General features: G+C 42.0%; 1 protein-coding gene across 1 annotated transcript in view; it reads right to left on the minus strand.

The window, feature by feature from the left end:
• The window catches only part of LRP2 (LDL receptor related protein 2), a 143,174-nt gene that overhangs the window by 96,422 nt on the left and 27,764 nt on the right, over positions 1 to 18,988 (minus strand). The window contains exons 3-12 of the mRNA XM_033166659.1: positions 17,530 to 17,652; positions 15,477 to 15,593; positions 9,119 to 9,229; positions 8,892 to 9,005; positions 7,945 to 8,061; positions 6,523 to 6,666; positions 5,823 to 5,942; positions 3,405 to 3,533; positions 1,891 to 2,060; positions 453 to 676 (exon numbers count right to left, since the gene is read on the minus strand). Of these exons, the coding sequence (XP_033022550.1) occupies positions 453 to 676; positions 1,891 to 2,060; positions 3,405 to 3,533; positions 5,823 to 5,942; positions 6,523 to 6,666; positions 7,945 to 8,061; positions 8,892 to 9,005; positions 9,119 to 9,229; positions 15,477 to 15,593; positions 17,530 to 17,652 (1,369 nt within the window). The remainder of the gene's footprint in view (positions 1 to 452; positions 677 to 1,890; positions 2,061 to 3,404; positions 3,534 to 5,822; positions 5,943 to 6,522; positions 6,667 to 7,944; positions 8,062 to 8,891; positions 9,006 to 9,118; positions 9,230 to 15,476; positions 15,594 to 17,529; positions 17,653 to 18,988) is intronic.

Here is an 18,988-nt window from a genome sequence, read left to right on the forward strand (position 1 = left end):
GGACAAAGAATGTAAAGCAAAAGTATGCAATTCTGCAAGAGGAAGAGAACAAAGAGCTGAAAGCTCTATACCACAGATGTCCAACTCCCAAGAGATTGCGATCTACTCCTGGGGGGAAAAACTAGCAGTAATCTATCCACCCAAGTTGAGCTTTTTTTTTAGGGGGAGTACTAAACCTGGCAGCGATACCTCCCTCTTCCATCTTTGCAATCGTGTGCGAATGAAGGACAGAGTGAGGGGGCAGGGCCGGATGATCTTTTTCCCCCCACGGAGGAAAATGAGCCTGCAATCGACTGCTAGCACCAGGGAATCAACCTGTCAATCGCAGTCGACCAGTTGGACATCTATACCATCATCTGTTCCTATAGTTATTCCACAGTCCGTGATATTTCAAAAACTTTATACAGTTTACAAATGGAAGGGATTCTGTTTAATTCAGCATTGTAACTTACCCAACGGTGGGATCGACAGCTATTCCTCTAGGGTTTCCCAAGCTTTCAGCAATAAGAGTTACTCTATTAGTTCCATCCAAATTTACCATATCAATTCTGTTGACACTGGTTTCTACTATATAGAGCTTGTTGTTAATCCAGTCCACAGCTAGGTTTTCAGGTGTGTCGACTGAAACATTTAAAACTTCATGGATTTCTGAGCCATCAATACCAACTGAAAAAACCTGAAAGTAAAGTTGGAATTACAGTGGTGAGGTCTTTGGACATTTAGAGCCCCCTCTGAATACAGATCTAGGATCAGCAATTCCCAAACTTTTGTCCGCACAGACCACTTGAAATTTGTTGAGTCCTGGCAGATCCCTTAAATTATTTTTCTGCCTGTTGTAGCAATTGTAATGTGCTGTATTAGATGCTGTGTGGTTTTCATTGTATTTCACTGTATGTTTTTTTTATTTCTTATACACTGTATTTTATTGTAATGCAATTTGAACTCCATAGAATCCAATACAAGAACAGAGTAAAATACAACATGGTATAAAAATTAAAAGAAGAAAAATACAATTAAAAATCAATATGAAGACTGAATGTGATGGATGTGCCATCTCCCATCTTCAACCACAAATCCACAGACATGTCATGGACCATCTGAGTGAAGTTTGTGGACCACAGATTGGGAGCCCTTGATCTAGGGGATGCAGAGAACGGGCTACAGATGAAGGCAAATGTTCTCCACATCACTACTAACCAATTTGTTCTGAGAGACAAATCATTCCTGCTCCCTTGTTTTTGTAACTGGACAGCAGAATATTTTTTAGGGCATTTGCAAGGCAAGAGAAAAAGCAACTTGTTCTTTTTAACTCATATTCCCAATCTTTTTGAAGTAATTATTCTTGAACCATTTGGATTTGAAGCTGAATACACCTTTTGGGTTATATGAACTTAATATAAGCAATGCATAAAAGCAATGAAATAAAATAAAATATTGGCCCATAGTACAACACACTGTCAATATTTCTTACCTAGAGCTCAATTATCTGTAATATACTTGAGGAATATTTGATTTTTATCTCCTCAGAGAACACAGTACTTTCACATTTTAAATGATCAAGTTTCAAGAAATTGCAAAGGAAAAAATACACTCAGTTTTGAAAGAATGTCTACTATTTCTCTTAATTAGGTTTTTGGACTCCATTTCCAATCATATTAAGAGTTGCTCAAGATAGTACCATAGCATAATAGTGTGCTTTGTTTGATAAATCACATGTAAGAGCATAGCTTGCAAGTGCGGTCATTATCATAAAACCATCTCAAAGTTCGTTTTTGTTGGGAAACAAAGGAGGGCCCTGCATCTGTTCCGAGAAATGAAAAGTTATCAACACATCCTGCTCTTGGATCCCTCTGCTCCAAAAATGCCATTTTGCTCGACATTTCAACCTACCTTATCTTGCACTGTATCTGTCCAAAATACTCTACGCAGCTGAAAATGAAAGTCCACACCGACAGCGACTCCACGGTTCCGGGATCGGACTAGAGTCTGAAAACTGCGTCCATGAACATCTCCAACCAGCAAATCACGGCCATTGGAAAAAATAACTGAGGCAACTCCAGCTGGAAGAACAGATAGCATTAATGGGCCATTTATTGTGCAATTGGGCATTAGCTGGGGAAACTACAGAAAGGGTGGGTAACGACCAAGAATTAACTGTGGCAACTGTGTGTACCACCAGCCTATAAAATATTACCTTACAGGCATACCTATTCTATACATTTTCTAGAATCTGGTTCTCTACGGCAACCCCAATATTAAGACCCAATTTACACATGAAACAGATGGTCATGATTCCCAGATTATACAGTTATCTGCTTGTATGAACAGGTATTCATGTGGTTCATATCATGGCCCTATTTGGAACATTTTTCATTTTCTATTGTTTCTTAGGTCAATATATAACCAAGACCTAGTCCCACCACCACCAATTCATACAGGTAACTAACAATATTGCAGAAATGCCCATATGGTGACACATTGTGGAAGTCATCACATATCTGGTACAGTGGTGCCCCGCTAGACGAATGCCTCGCTAGACAAAAAACTCGCTTGACGAACGGCATTCGTCTAGCGGAAGCTGCCCCGCTAGACGAAAAAGTCTATGGGGCTGCTTCGCAAGACGAAAAATTTTCGTCTTTTTTTTCGTTTAGCGGAGCGCGGCTGTCATTGCCGCTTCGCTAGACGAAAAACCCGCTAGACGAAAATTTTCGCAGGACGAATTATTTTCGTCTAGCGGGGCACCACTGTATAACATGTAAACTGGGTCTCATTCTCTGGGAGAAGATATTTAAAGCGCCAGGTGAAAATTATTCATTTCTCTTTTACGACTTTCAAACTTTAAAAATATGTGTATTGTGTGCAAACCTGCCCAATTTAAAGCACTTTTAAGCATCACTGATTTCTGTTGTGGAGATAAATGCACATTTAAGAAAGCTGCCACATACTGAGCCAGAGAACTGGTCCATCTAGCTCAGACTGGGATTTCTTTCTGGAGATATAATAATGGAATGTGGAACCTTCTGCATGCAAACCATAAGTTCGGCCACTGAGCTATGGTCTTGTTTAAACTTCTCCCATCTAAATCAATGGCACTTAGAAATCCTTCATGGCAGAGGAGGGGTGTCTTTGTTTTCATTAGTTGGTGAAGGATACTGGGGGGACTTTCTGCCTCGTCTTCTAGCAACAACAGACTAATAGGTAAATAGATGGTGCAGGCAGTGACAGCAAAGTGCTGGGAGGCTTGCAAAACTTTAAGCATCCTTGCATTACACTCAAGGGCATTCCATTTATTCACAAGCATATAATCGGCTTTCCTTTCAAGCACCTGTGAGATGACAAGATAATGTTAGCTTTCAAAGCATCGCTCAAGGGAGAATGATCAGCTCCCAGAGCTACTGGCTTACATGAGGTATTGGCTCGGCAGTGGCGGTGATGCTCCAAGACGTAACCTTCTGCACAGTGACACCGATGGTGGCCAACGCGGTCTTCACACACTTGGTCACAAATGCCCCACGTCTTGCAGTCGTCGAAGTCTGCGACACAGAAAAGGTTGCAAACACATTCTGTCCACAGAATTCATCACTTTCTTTTTGCCTATTTGCAGGAGTCCTCTCCTACACAGATTACACACTTGCTTGCTTACTAACAGAAACATGCCCAGGAGATTCAGATGTTATAAACGCATGCCTCTTCCATATTTTCCAGGAACTTAGAATCTAAAAACACCCAAGACTTCTGAGAGTCTTTTGAGTATGGGGTCCACAGGACACAGCAGCAGCAACAACAACAACTCCCAGCTCCTCTATGTGGTTGCATTAAGTTTCCATTCTCCTTAAACTCACCCCAGACTGATGTCTGCCTTGGCTAAAATGTGGGCTGCCACGCAGTCACTGTATGATGCAGCACGTAATGCAACAGGTAGAATATTGGGTTTGAACCCAGATTTCGAGTTTCGAGTTCAAACACTGGCTTTTGCTGCCCAGCCATGAAACAAACTGGGTGCCCTTTTGCCAATCACAACTCCCCAGTGCTCAGTCTACCCTGATCACAATGAAAAAGAGATAAATTTAGATAAATCAATTTATTTGCCCAAATGCTTATTCAAACCAATCCCAAGCACTCGGTCCACTTATTTTATGATTAAAAACTCACAGCAACTCTAAATTAAATCAGAGGTAAGTTAACTTGCTCTGTGATTTGTAAAAATCGCCTTTCTTAAAATGATGGGGACCGCAATGCCAGTAGCTAAGAGAGACTTCACAAAATAATGCTTTAGCAGAAGGGATTGTTGTTGTTCAGTCGTTCAGTCGTGTCCGACTCTTCGTGACCTAACCAATTTTTTTTAAAGCAATTGTGTGTTTTTATTAGGGGTTTCCCAGCTGCACTACAATCTTAACAATGAAGCAAATCATTTAAGTTTTGTCGTCTGGCATTTCAGATATCACCTTGAAGCCAGACTTGCCTCTTATTCTCTCATCTCACAGCATTTATAGCAGGAGCAAGCAAGAATCAGATTATTGACACTAATTTGGACTCGGCTTTCAGCATTAGAAGCTTAAACTCCTCCGTCTCAAAAACTGTAAGGACAACTGAAATTGGATTACTTTGCAGGTGAATGGCTTTTCGTTTGCCGTCTGAGTAAGGCAGAATGAAGAACAAACCAACAGACAAAGGTCTAGTCCTCGGGGAGGATGGGCTTGTACCACTTCAGACGTGGGCTCCCAAATTTGCATACTCCATCAAAAAAAGAAACAAAATTATCCACACATAGGAAATATAGCCTGACAGGAAGAAGACTGGACTGAACCCCTTCTTCTCTGCTAGCTAGTTTTCTGAATGGTGGAAATGTGTTATATGGAAGAACATTCAGCTGTCTGAGCAGCCATCCTTCCGCCATCTATAGTCTGACGTGATACTGCCAATATGCACCTTAAGAGAACTAGGTCAAAAGGTAATGGGGAGGATTACACAACCTTATTGTTCTAACTTACACCTTTAAGCATCAAACACTGCATTACTCTGCCTTGTCACGCATGCAAAAAGCCCACTGCATTCACTGGGACATCACCATATATATATGTATATATAAAACTGATGACAAGAGTAACACAACAAGAGAAAAAACCAAGTAGAAAAGCAATGGCTGTGCTATAGATTGGAAAGCAAGCTACCATTTTTCCTCTGCTGCATTAGAAGTAAAACTCCATTAAAGTCCCACGAATACCTGTTCGGATATGGGGCACAGCTCCAGTACTGACACAGCATCCCTATCCAACAGAAATTCACACCACCGGAAATGCACTGACCTACTATTTGGCAAAATGCAAGTTCAACCACCCCACTGATACTTGTCAAAAAGGTCTTTATTGGGAATAAAATGATTAAAACTATTCATGCTTCGCGACATCTAACACAGCTTGTGTACCTGTATGTTTTTGGAAAACATTTCTATAGATTATGAAGAAATATCCTGCAATCAGATGGTCATTGGTGTTCTTACATTCCCATCAACAAAACTATGAATAACTTGGAAAGCATTATAAACATCTCAACAGGTTCCACATTAATAGGCGTGTTACGCAACTTTTTGCTGAGATGCGTCATGTAATGGTTATAAAACAGGCAAACTTGAAGTTAAAATGCATGAAACTGATTGCTATCAGGCAATCAATCAATCAATGGGTTATAATATCAAGCAAATTTGAACCCATGGGTCACCATAACAAACAAAGAAAGGTGGTAACAATAGCTTTAGAAGATTGAGAGTTCTTAACATCCATGATAAGAGATGGACAATCAATATCTCAACATTCTTCACTTACCAATGCAGGTGCGGCTGTCATTGCTGCTGATTATGTATCCTGCAGGACAATAGCATGTTCCTCCAGAAGGGGAAGAGTGACAGCGGTACTGGCAGCTCAACGCCGCACAGCGAGATATGTCTGCCAAAAACAAAGTCATTTTGAATATCACCCTTAAGACATGGTATGCGCAGCTGGGTTCTGCAGACTGAGCCGTACAGGTATTTTGTCACACACACACACACACAAAATCACTGTTTCAGCAAACATGGAACAAATGGGGAACCTTAACTATAAGACAATGTGTGCACAATGCAGAGATATCACTTGGGAAATGGGGCCATTTTGCACCATGAGCTCAACCAACAGTTATCTTCACAGGCCCTGTCAAACACATAACTAACTACTAGTGTGCAATTCAAGCTTTAGAATTGCACCCCAGTAGTTATGTGTTTGATGATTCCAGGTAAGCATTCATCTTAGGGGACTGACACTGAACTCTGTAGACAAATCATACTTAAAATTATTGAGCAAACGTTTATGTGGAAGAAGCATTGCAAAAAATAAGAAAGGATGTCCCTGACTTTGTGGATGCAAGTTAAACAAAGTCTTGGTCCCTTTTCTTCTTTCCAATACAGTACTAGGTTATCAGAGATGAACCATAGTTGCCTAGATGGCAAGACTGATCTTCCATACACTTTTGCTTGTGCTATTTACTCACTGCAGTGTCTGCCTGCGGTTATGTTTGTTTCATCTTCTCTGCCTGGGCAATCCGGAGTTCCATCACAGACTTTGCCAATTGGAATGCACTGTCCTGACAGTGGGCAGGCCCATTCACCAGGGTAGCAATCTCGATGCCCGCTGTCTAAGGAACAGGAGAGAGAATCATGACACAATATCAAATAGTATTTCAGGTTTGAAGAAGCATTTGTTATTTTGAGGGGTGGGGTTGCCATTAGCTATCTGAGCTGTAGCATAACTAGAAAAGGACCCACCAGCCAATCTTCTACTTTTGTCTGCCTCTCTCTTTCAGCCTCATGGTACTTAAGAAAACAAACTTTTCTATTATTTCCAGAGACCAATTCACACATTACGCAGAAATGAACCTTGGTTTGCCAACAAGGCAATGGCTGCCTCCAATCACAGCTCCTTCACATGCCCGCTTGTAAGATATTCCACGCTTGCAAATAGTTATCACTCACAATCACACACTGTATGTTGAAATGTAAACTTAAAACGCTCTAAGTGCAAGTCTAACAGATCAAATGGATGAAATGGCTTCTGTTTCTTCAGGGGCGAAACAGTATGGCAGAATACAGGCTGAATTTAAAAAGACTAGGAATGTGTGTGTAATGGTGGAACTCTTACTGATTTCAGAAACATCTGTCAGGTTGAGCAAGGAATAAGTAACTGGGATGGCATATAGGGCCTCATGTTCTTCTGCTTTAAGACAGCCTACGGTCACACCATTTTGACAAATATGTCTTTTGTTCCACATACATATCTTTCTAACTAGGAATTAGACCTTTCTGGCATGTATCATGCGTTTTGTGGCAGATAAGATTTTTTTTTTAAGGAACTTGTCCCTTAGGTGTATATTATGATTTCATCACTTACCACATTGTCCCACTAACGCACCCAGAGTTTAAACAAAACCTCTGATATTACATCTTGAGCACCAAAGTGCAGTTGAGGCTTGCTACATCATAGTCTAATGTTCTGGGCTGCAGTTGGTAACAAAAGCTACATACAGTGGTGCCCCGCTAGACGAAAATAATTCGTTCTACGAATTTTTTCGTCTAGCGGTTTTTTCGTCTAGCGAAGCGACAATGACAGCCGCGCTCCGCTAAATGGAAAAAAGACGTTTTTTTTCGTCTTGCGAAGGAGCCCCATTGACTTTTTCGTCTTGCAGGGCAGCTTCCGCTAGATGAATGCCGTTCGTCTAGCGAGTTTTTCGTCTAGCGAGGCATTCGTCTAGCGGGGCACCACTGTTTTGCTTTAAAAATGAACATTGTAAAAGGGGGTGCAAAAATATGGCAAGCTATCTTCTACCTGCATTTGTATAAATCGTCACCCAGAAGGGGCAGGAAAGTCATATTTGCAAATGTCACTACTTTTGAAGCCAGTTTATTTCATTGCTTACCACATCCTATTTCATCTTCATTATCTTCACAGTCATCATCTCCATCACATATCCAGCTCTGATGGATACAGCGACCGCTTGGGCAAGTGTAGAAATTCCCTTTACAAGTTGCATATGCTGAGGAAGAGAACAGCAGAAAATAATAATAAAAGAATTCCCCACATGCCAAACTTTTCACACTACCTCCCTGGACTCTAGACATGTGTACATGGAAATAATACTTGCTGGAGGAAGCTCAGACCACCAAGGTTTGGTGCCCATTCTTAACTTATTTCTTTTCTACCAGGCCTGCAAGTAGGAGCACTGACATCTGAACTGGATGAAAGCAGTAGAGCAGAGCAGACCAGGAGGGGACCCACAACCACACATTACAAAGGCAGGAGAAAGACTGTCTTTAGGAAAGAAGCAGAGGTGCCTTCTATTCCAGCCCCCAAACAAATCTTCCTTCAAAGAATCTACCTCCAAGAGCACAGAGTGGAGAGCATCCGCAGTATTTCTAACCTACCGTAAAGCAACAAGTAGGAATAATTTTTGTCCCATGTTACTGAGCTTACCTATGTTGACAGAGATATGTCCCATCTAGGGATTTCAGTCACGGGGCATCAATCTTCAGTGTACATACATACACATACATACATACACACACACAAGTTTGAAATGGTCCAGGTTTGAGTGAACCTGCTCCACTGCTGGTAAAACTCACAGGTACACTGTCCAACATTCTAAACAGTACATTTCATACTTAATTCAAGCTCAGCCTCTAGGTCAGGTATGGGGAAGCTGTGGCTCTCAAGATGCTGTTGAACTCAAATTCCCATCAGCCCCACCCAGCATGGCCAATTATCAAGGATGATGGGAGTTGTGGTCCAACAGCAATTGACGAGCCACAAGTTCCCTATCTCTGAGCTGTAAAGTAGTGAAAGAAGCACAAGTGAAAACTGACGTACTGCAAGAGTTTTCATCGCTCCTGTCTCCACAATCATCATCGTGGTCACAAACAAAGGCTCGGGGGATACATTCTCCATTTCCACACTGAAACTGGGCATTGGAGCATCTACGAGCTGAAAAGAAGGAAAAACACGTGAACGTGGCCTAGAAAGAAATGTCAGCACTTTGGTTATTATGATCGGGCACACCAGTTGAATCCTCCGTGGTGTGCATACGCAGTACTTACTGCAATTGGTTTCATCAGAGGCGTCTCTGCAGTCCACGTTGCCATCACAGCGTTGGCTTGCATTAAAGCATGCTCCATTGGAACACGAAAGCTGATCACACGTTGGGTACTCTGCAAGGGGAAAGATGCTTTACTTTAATGCACCAGAGGAAGCAATTAGGCTATACATCAGCAACAGTGGAAACTGTGGCTCTTCAGGTAGACTCCAGCTTCCATCAGCCTCAATCACCATGGCCTATGATCAGAGATCTTTGGGAATTGTGGTCCATCATCATCTAAAGCAGGCATAGGCAACTTTCGGCCCTCCAGATGTTTTGGACTACAATTCCCATCATCCCTGACCACTGGTCCTGTTAGCTAGGGATCATGGGAGTTGTAGGTCAAAACATCTGGAGGGCTGAAGGTTGCCTATGCCTGATCTAAAGGGCCATCTATTCCCCTCCCGGCTGTTCATTATGTCACTTAATTATGTTTTCATTGTTGCTTTGTGAAACATCCGTCTTCGTCCTTCTTTGCCACTGAACACTTGAATCATCCACCAGTTTCCCCAAGACTGCAAGCAATCTATCAAGTCCGCTTGGGCATTATTTACTTGTTCCCCAGAACCAGGGGCGTAGCAAGGGAGGGCGGGGGGCGGCCCACCCTGGGCAGCGCCCTACTGGGGGTGACACTTTGGGTGGTGGCCCTGCCCCCGGGCTTTTTTTTTAAAGGCTATTTTCGGCACTGCCAGGGCGGAGCCGCAGGGGCGGCCAGCGAGGGGGTTGTTACAGAGCAGCAAATGGCAACAGGTCAAGGTGTATGGTATCCAAGGCCAGTCAAGTTATTCTAACACTTATGGCAGAAAATCACTCAAGCACTTCTCTTCCTCCCTGGCAGCAGAAATAGAGCAGCAATACATTAAATAACTAGTGATTTGCTAACTAACGGACAGCAAAATTTCACAATGCTCAAAAATCAGCTGCCCGAGGCAGCCACCTCACTCTGCCTAATGGTAGGGCTGGCCCTACGCAGAACAATCCTAGGAAGAGTTTGGGGGAAAGTGCTAGTGCATGCACTCACTCCTACTTCTCTCAGCACCACAAGGAAATGTGATTGACCAAATGGAAGATCTCACAGTGTAGGATCTCCTCTCACCAACAAGTTTAAAATTTCTTTAAATACAGCTCCCCGTGTTCAGATGACTGGGGGAATTCAGTTGTTGTCATTCACTTCTTAGTTCTGGTTCAAGCTTTGCAAACAAAGGGTACCTGCAACTGCAGAGCTGCAGAACTTCTACAATAGCATTGTTTTCCCATAATCTTTCCCATAGTTCATTAACTAGTACTATTTTAATTCATTTGAAGTTTTTCATTTCAGATTTATTTTTAAAGTGCAGTTTTTTGTTCCAACGTTTCCTATTGTGTTTCTAAATCATTGTCTAAATGAGGCAACAGTAGTAAAACCTTATGAGCCCAGGGCAGGATAATCATCGGGGACAGCTGGTCATTAGGGGCTAATGGGATTAATCTTGACAATATTGTAACAGCTGCTAGCTGCTCCAGAGACAGTGGCACGTATATGCGGTGTTGTAGACAGTGCAGTTGAAATGCTTCATTAACACATTCTTCGGGCAATCTTCAGCCTGATGTAGCTGAGGGCTCCAGCTACTACAACATGAAAACCACCGGGAATGCTCAACATGCCCCCAAAGTGGAAAATGCCAGCAGTGCTATTCCTTTGCCATTGATGATGCTTCGATTTGTGCCTGGTCCTAGAGACCATCTACAGCAGCAGCAGAGGAGGAGGAACAAAACACCCACAATTTCAGCAGTATGCACCAGCACACTATGTGTCGGCCATAGTTTATTTGGGCATCAGTTGGCGTTCTGATTCACATAGCAAAAATGTGTTGGCCCAACCACAGTTTCCCTACGGTTTAGCAGCACAGCGCAGAAGCAAAATAGTAAGTCATACCGGTAGTTGGTGCATTAAGATGCTTGTCCATAAAAATGGCAAATTACAGGTGCAAAGAAATCAGCTTAGGGTTGGGATGTATGGAGGCAGAATGTGTACTTTCCTGAGCTAGTAGAATGCATGTAAGGTAAGTCTGAACAGGACTGCAATAAAAACTGCTACAATCTTCAAAAGACCTGGTGTTTTAGAGTTTCAGAGCTTCAGCTGGGGTGGGGAATAGGGTTGAAGCTTGGTTACATTTTGTTAATCGGAAAGCATGAAAGAAATAAGGGATTAAAAATGGCTCCTATAAAAGTAAGCAAAACTTAAGTGTAAGGCAATTAATTAGACCCACACTTTCTATATTCTTCTGCATGCTTTCCTTCTACGTTCTTCACAATGGTTTTGACTGAAATGTTCTTGAGAGAGAAGCAAGCCAGGATTCTAAATCAGAGCAATGCATTTATATAAGTGGAGAAAACCATTATTTTTATGAAGCAGAAACATTAATTAAATGGACTGGAGCTGAAACACCGGTCTAATGTTTATCTTAGCCTTTGCATGGGTAGTTTTTTCTTGCTGTTAATCCCATTAGCAGTAAAATGGGCTGTGGCCTTCAATCTGCTTGTTCCATTTTACTTTGTGTGTAACTGCTGAGCATTGTGCATTTGACCAATCTCTTAAATATCATACCTCATTCAGAAACATTATCTCCTACCTACGTACACAGTTAAACCTGCCTCCAGCAATGACAATTGCCAAATAGAATAAAGGCTCTTCAAATTCTGCTGGAGAAACCAAATTCTGTATGTCTTTATTTTCAGAGTGGTTTCAACAGAGCTCGTTGCCTTAAAAGTTTTAATCCAAAGCTCTCCTCATCTTTATTGGGTGACCGTATTTTCGTTCATGGGTCCCATTCTTTAATTCTGACTTCAAAGCACTGCTATTTATCTTCACTTCTATCGAACATTATAGCTGAACCCAGTCCATTGGCTTTTGCAAGAGAATTTATACAGAAGCTAGTCACAGGCAGTCACATGCCTCATGACATTGGGGACATTTTTCTACAAAGATTTTGCAGAAGAGGTGTACGTTGCTCTATTAGTGAACCCTATTAAATGGCCTTGATGCATCAATAAATCTGTGCACTGACAAATCTTTCCAGGGCTGAAGATCCTGCCACATGAAAGATTCTTTGAACGGAGTGTGGTAAAAGAGAGCTATGAGGGGCTCATATTTTTTGTCACTTTATCCACATTGTATGCCCTCCAAAACATTAGCACACTTTTGCTATTCGCTGCCATTAGGTTTCCCATAATCAGCGCAACACTCCTATCTTTAAGACCCCACACTAACAGGCACCTCCCTTCTGTTGATTAAGAAGGTTTGTCAACACCAACCCTTTAATTAGTCATAATGACTGTTGTTGAAAGATATGAAGCCTTCCCTCAGCCCAAGGCTGAGTCTACCACTCTGTAACAATCCCAGGATTTATTGGTCCAAGGATTACTAAACGGAGATCAGGCATTAACCCTGGGTCTCCCACACTGCTGTGCGAAACACTAATCACCTTAAAGCAATGACAGGCCCACTTAACTGATTTGACTGGGAGCGGGCTTTAAAATTGAACAGAACACTTTTGAACTTTTACACTTTAATTTTCGTGCTTCACTGACAAAGTTTAACAAAAACTACAAAATTCAATTAAATCCACTGACTGAAGCATAGCCAACCCAGTGCCCTTCATATGCTGCTGGACTACAACTCCCATCATACCTCACCATAGTCCATGCTGGCTGGGGCTGAGGAGAATTGCAGTCCACACCTGGAGGGAACCACAGTGGCCTAATTCTGCTGGAAAAATGAACTGTCTCTAAGGCACGTTGATGAGAAATTGTTCTCAGAACTCATGGAAATGGTGAATGGAAATCTTGAGGAGATTCATTATTGACCAGAGGGAAGTAAAACCTTTATCACAGAGCTATGAGAATATCAGGGCAGGAAGCAGAAAGTGGTAAGGAAGGCAGTAGAGATGTCACCCATTCATAATGCATCTTTCAGAAGTTCCACAATTAATAGTTATGTTCTTATAGACTACCTTTGTCTACAGTTTTGGGAAACACAGAGTGATTTGTCCAAACTAACATCCTTAAGGTTCCACCTTTGGTCTAATGTACGTACGGAAATTGTTTCACAGAAATACGACACACAATATTGTTGTTGTTGTTTGTCATACCCACTCTGGTAGTTAACACTGTTGCGTAGGATAACACGGGGCTATAATGAACAATAGGCAATAAGGCATGGTACTCAGAGCCCATGTTTAATAAGCAAATGATGCAAGCAGATGTCCACAATTACACTGTAATCCCCATAAGCTCTCTGCTGCTTGTTTCTTTTTAGCCTACTCTTGTCATGACTAGCTGGGCTGACCCTCATTTGTCAATCAAAAGGGTGGAAATCATAGGTGGTGTGGAAACAATGGGAAAGAAGTTAGTCTGACACATCCACCCAGAGGCTTAATCATTAAGAAAAGAAGAAACAAAAAACAAGCTTTCAAGTAATCAAGTTTTCCTGTACCAAAGCCACATTAAAAACTATTTTCTCCTATAAAGGTCACACTTGCCAAGATATGAAACTTCTTTCCAGCCCTAGTACTTGGCTCCTTAAACCACTGGCATACTCATGGTCTTTAGCTCTCCTTACAGACTTTGAGGTTGTCTGTGGTTCTGTTACATGGGAAAATTCCAAGCTGGCTTGTCTCGGATGCCATTTATTCCAGTTTGTGTCTGAACCACTTACCGTTTTGGAGACATCATTGATCTTAGCGAACGAAAGGGATAAAAGGCTGATGGCTCACCATAAACGCGATTATTTCCTTGTGCAAGCCATTCAAATGCTTATTGCCTCATAGATAAAGTTGCAGAATATTCCAAGCTGGTAGGGAATAGGCTAAGGCAGCCTTACCCAGCCCTGAGTCTGCTGATGCTGTTGGGCTACAACGAACACAATCTCTGAGCTTTGCCTGAGGATGATGGGGGTTGTAGTCCAACAACAGCTGGAGACCCAAGGTTTGAAAATGCTGAGCTAAGAGGATGAAGAGGGCTACTTTCCTTTCCAGCTTGCCCTCCCCAAGTACTGAGGCCAGGCTATATGTTCACGCTGGTTCTAAAAATATATATTAAATACCACCACAGCTGAGTTTCAATGTCTAGCTTCAGCTATTTTAATGGATATCACTTGCTACAGATGCAGAACTCATGGCAAACTCCATCTTCTATGTCTGAAGTACTATCACCAAACACTACAAGTGGGTATCAAAACAGGAATGGCAGGTTGATGTGGCTGGTAGCTCACCACCTGACAACCACAGGTTCCAGCATCCTATGTTTACTTTGGCCTAGATTTTGTTACCTACTTCCGGAGAAAACAATATGGGGTTATGTCCTAGGCAGTTGGGGGGCACCTGCCTCACAATCTGTTTCATGGCAAAACTAATTCACTCTCAATATCTGTCAGCTATGCCAGAAAAGCAAACTGAGAGTAGCTTAAAAGTACAATATGCATCCCTTTGAAAAATGCAGCCTCTGTCCTGTGTTATAATTAGCCATTTCTTACACAACAATATCATTCAACAAGGACCCTTCAAGAAGGACTCTACACAGTGACAGCAGACACAGCAGGCTGGTTTTGCTCCTGAAACCCACAGTCTCTACTTTCTGGCTCCTATACACCTAGTGCTTTAACACTTCTACGTGACTCCCAGTGCCTTCTCTCAAACTGGGAGAGAAGCATTTCACTTTTTGTAGCCCAAATAAAAGGTACTTGAACTTCATTTGAATAATGGGGTTTTTTGACATGTTTGTTTTACACCCAAATTTCAAAAGTCCATAGATTATGTCAAGGGTGGGGAAACCGTGCCCCTCCAGAATATGTTGCTTGACTACAATTCCCATCATCCCTGACCCCTGGCATTGCTGGTTGCAGTTGATGGGAGCTAGAGTTCAACATTATATGGTGGGCCCCACCTCTGGCTAATATGCAGGTGTCACCAAATGTACCTCTCTGCATATACTTGTTTTTCCAAACCAAACTCCTTATGCTAACTTTGGGCTGTGATCTCTTTGTTTAGCATCAGAAAAAAGAAGGGAGGGGGGAGGGGGGAGGGGGGAGGGGGAGAGAGATTCTTACAAACCATACCCCACAACATAGCAATAATTCAGGTAATAAGTCTTAAAACAATGTAGCTGTTATAAGAGCATCAACACTAATCCATGAAAGAATCTGCAATGAAATTTTGATAACAAGAAGCATATTGTGGCCATTTCTGTCCATCAACAAACCTCTTAATCTTACAAATTGATTAAAATGCCAGCGAGACAAGGGATGAAACCAAATCTAGTGCTAAAGATTGAAAAGTACTCACGGCAGCCTCTCTCGTCTGTTTCATCTGTGCAGTCTTTGACTCGATCGCACCTGTATTCTCCTGAGATACACTGTCCATTTGTACATATAAACTGCTGACTGGAGCATGTTCGCCCAGCTGCAAAAAACAGTTTGCTTAGAAGTGCATCACTTATACAGAGAGAAAAAATATTATTTTTTCTGTTTGAAGCTGTTTCCTATCTCTCTCTGTATCCTTTTTTCCCCTTTATTCTATTTTCTACTATGTATTTTGTAAAATGGTTTGTCTATCTCTTCTTTATGCATGTGGATACCTCTTGAGATATTGACACAGGGGTTTCTGAGGTAGAGGAGTCAATTTTCATCTACGCTTGATATTGAGAGCCATTTTGGATCAAGATGGCAGATCAAGCCATTGCAAACGGCACAGATTTGGAAGGCTCTGAAGATATTGTTGCCAAATCTGTTGTGATAGTTCCAAACTGCGCCAATCTGGATACCTCTGAAGATGCACGACTTGCAAACTCGATTCCTTACGCTTGCAAACTCGATTCCTTTATGAGGTGGTCCAAGGACTTATCAGTCACTTCTCTCCTCAGTTTTATCACAAAAGATAAAATGCCAGATGAAGGAGCACCTGCTGCCACCATGCCTATTGCAAAGGATGCCCTGCGAATACTTGAATTATGTGTCCTCGCTCTCAGGACAAAAACTGAACAGGAAAAAACATGGCGGCCACTATGGCTCTGTTGTATACAGATGGATTCACTTTGAACATTTCAGAGCCTTAGAAGGGATTTGCAGCCACATTTCTCATGAACAAATCCGAACAAAGTGCAGTTGGCTGTGGCCATTACTTATCAACTATCACTGATAAAATCCTTCAGTCATAGGAACCCACTAAACATCAGCCTGAAGGAGAAGAATGAACAGCCCCTGTTCACTGTGGTGCAATGGCCAGCTGAGAGAGGTGTTGCTGTAACTGTAGGTTTCCTGTATCAGAAGAAGGTTGGCCTAGATGGTCTTTGAGATCACTTTTAACGTTTATGGTTCTGTGGGTGTATGGATGGAAAGAGTGATGCTGGGCTAGCTTCTATGAGTGTCCAAAGTGTGGCTTGCTCTCTAGTACGGTGCATTAGTCAGGTGACCACACACAGCAACAAGTGCATCTTCCTGAAAATGACTCGAAAACAGAAGCAGGACTTTGCTTTACAGCCACTTCCCAAAGGTCTTAAGTTAATGTGTAGACGAGCAAAACTAAAGCAAGTGTCATGATTTAGTCCAGTGATGGCTTAGAAATGCCTGGATTTTGCCCTTTACAGATTCCTTAAGTAGATGTGTAACTATTTGTGGCAGTAGCCCCTAGTCAAAGGGTGATGAGGACAAAGAACAAGGTGAGCTTGTCTTTCTCTTCTAGAGCGTGCTAATAATAACAATAATAATCTGAAAGTCTTATCCTTGGTCAATAGTCCAAATCTGATCTGCAGCACAATTGGGGAAATTAGTTCCCAGAAAGTGAGTAACTGAGCAGAATTTGGGTTGGCTTCGCAATTCCCGTAAATAACACGAGCACAGGAAAAATTTGAACATTGTCTGAACATAAATCCACAACAAGCCCTTCTGGACCCTAAACTTCAGGGCAAGTAATTGCACTTCTTTATCCATCCAAATGCAACTCTTGTGAGATTAGTTGCTCTTCTTCCCATTTCACTAGTTTTGGGTTGAATTTATGATTGCACTGTTAAGGTCCCTAAAACCAAGTCCGAAGGTTAGCTTCTTTCCACAAAAAGTCTTAAAGCAACTTACAAAGATAAAAACACACAGCCCACCCATCAACAAAGGCTTGAAAGGTCACTTAATGTGTAAAATAGGATGCTACCTTCTATCAGATTGGACCACTAGTCCATCTAATTCACTATTGTCTACTCTGATTGGCAGGAGCCCTCTAAGGTTCAGGCTGGAGTCTTTCCCAGCTGTACCTGGAGGCAACAGGGATTGAACCTGGAACCTTCTGTGTACAAAACATCAGTGCTGTACAACTGAGCTATAGGGGTCACTGCTAGTTCATAACTTACGACATTGTTGACGTTCATCAGAGCCATCTTCACAGTCTTCTTCATCGTCACATACCCATGTCAGAGGAATGCACTCTCCGTCGCTGTGGCACTGAAACTGATTTCCTTCACAGGTGGGATGTGCTAGCGAGGGTAAGCAAATAATGTTTGAAATTGGATGTTAGATAAATAAAGAGATTTAGCTACTAAAATGGCTTCAAGTCTTAATGATATGCTTTTGGTGCAAGCATGCAACTTTGTCATGCCATTTGGCTGGGGTAGACTGGAAGACACCGTTCCGATGTCACCGTAATGGAGACAAAAACTTTAATTTGCCTCTGACAAAGTTCCTCAGTTTCATCCTCCATTTAGCTTATAAACCAGCAATGATATCTAATAAGGAAATAGAGCCACAATGTCAATGCCAACATACCTTTCCGTAAGTCAAACAGGTGCATGAGAGACCAGACATCATAGTCAACAGATGTGTGTCCCAGAGTCCTAGAACACCCAGTTCCAGAGAGTCCTATGAATACCAATTCCCTAAACATACCATGAAGGGATGGAAAGCAACTTCCTTCTCTTCTTAAACACCTCTACATTCACTATTCCTGTCTTATTCTGACTTTAACTGACTTCATATTGCACCTCTTCTCAATTAACACTTCATGTTACCACCTAGCCCTCATTGCTGGCAATGTTTTATAACCCAAGAGACATGGGAGACTGTAAGAGAAAGCCAAAGCAAAACAAGACCCAGAAGGAAACATATATAACAGAGTTAATCACTCAGTTGATTCATCCAGTCAACAGACCTCACAATAAGACCTATACATCCATTATAAGATCAGATAACTCTACTGACAGAAGGGTAAACATGGTTACATTTATTTGGATAAAGTCTTAGCTCAAAACTTCTAAGTTCTGCCGATAAACAGAAGACACAAATCTCTGCATCTCAGATGAAGCTCTCTCTCCTCCTTCTCCCAGCTCAGCTCTGCCATCCAGTCCACAGCTATCTCTTACAAATGGGAGTTATGGCTATTCCATTACATAGCTTTTATCTGTCATCCCCCTACTAGGGTTAAGGAAACAAGGGCTCCTCTTCCTCCCTCAGCACCCCCCCCCCCAACCATTCTCTGAAATAAGGGAGAGAGACAAGGAGGAGGAGGATGCTCCCATGTGAGTGTTGACTTTTACACAGAAGCACTTATCAACCAGTACTCTAACATGACAAATTCCCATGTACTGTTTTGCTCCTGGAATTAATAGTCTTTCCCTCTTATCTCAGCCCAACTGGAGGCATGTCAAGCCACCAGCTTCAGTCCACAAGCTAAATAAAATCACTTAAATCAAATCTATAAAGCTGTATGATGACATCATGGAGCAATTGTAGAGTCCATTTATTAGACATCTGAGAGACTCCACAACCAGCCACCAATCCAAATAAGGTTCTACATCTCCTTTTTCTATGCAGTCC

Source organism: Lacerta agilis, chromosome 1 (assembly GCF_009819535.1).
Source record: "Lacerta agilis isolate rLacAgi1 chromosome 1, rLacAgi1.pri, whole genome shotgun sequence".
NCBI lineage: Eukaryota > Metazoa > Chordata > Lepidosauria > Squamata > Lacertidae > Lacerta > Lacerta agilis.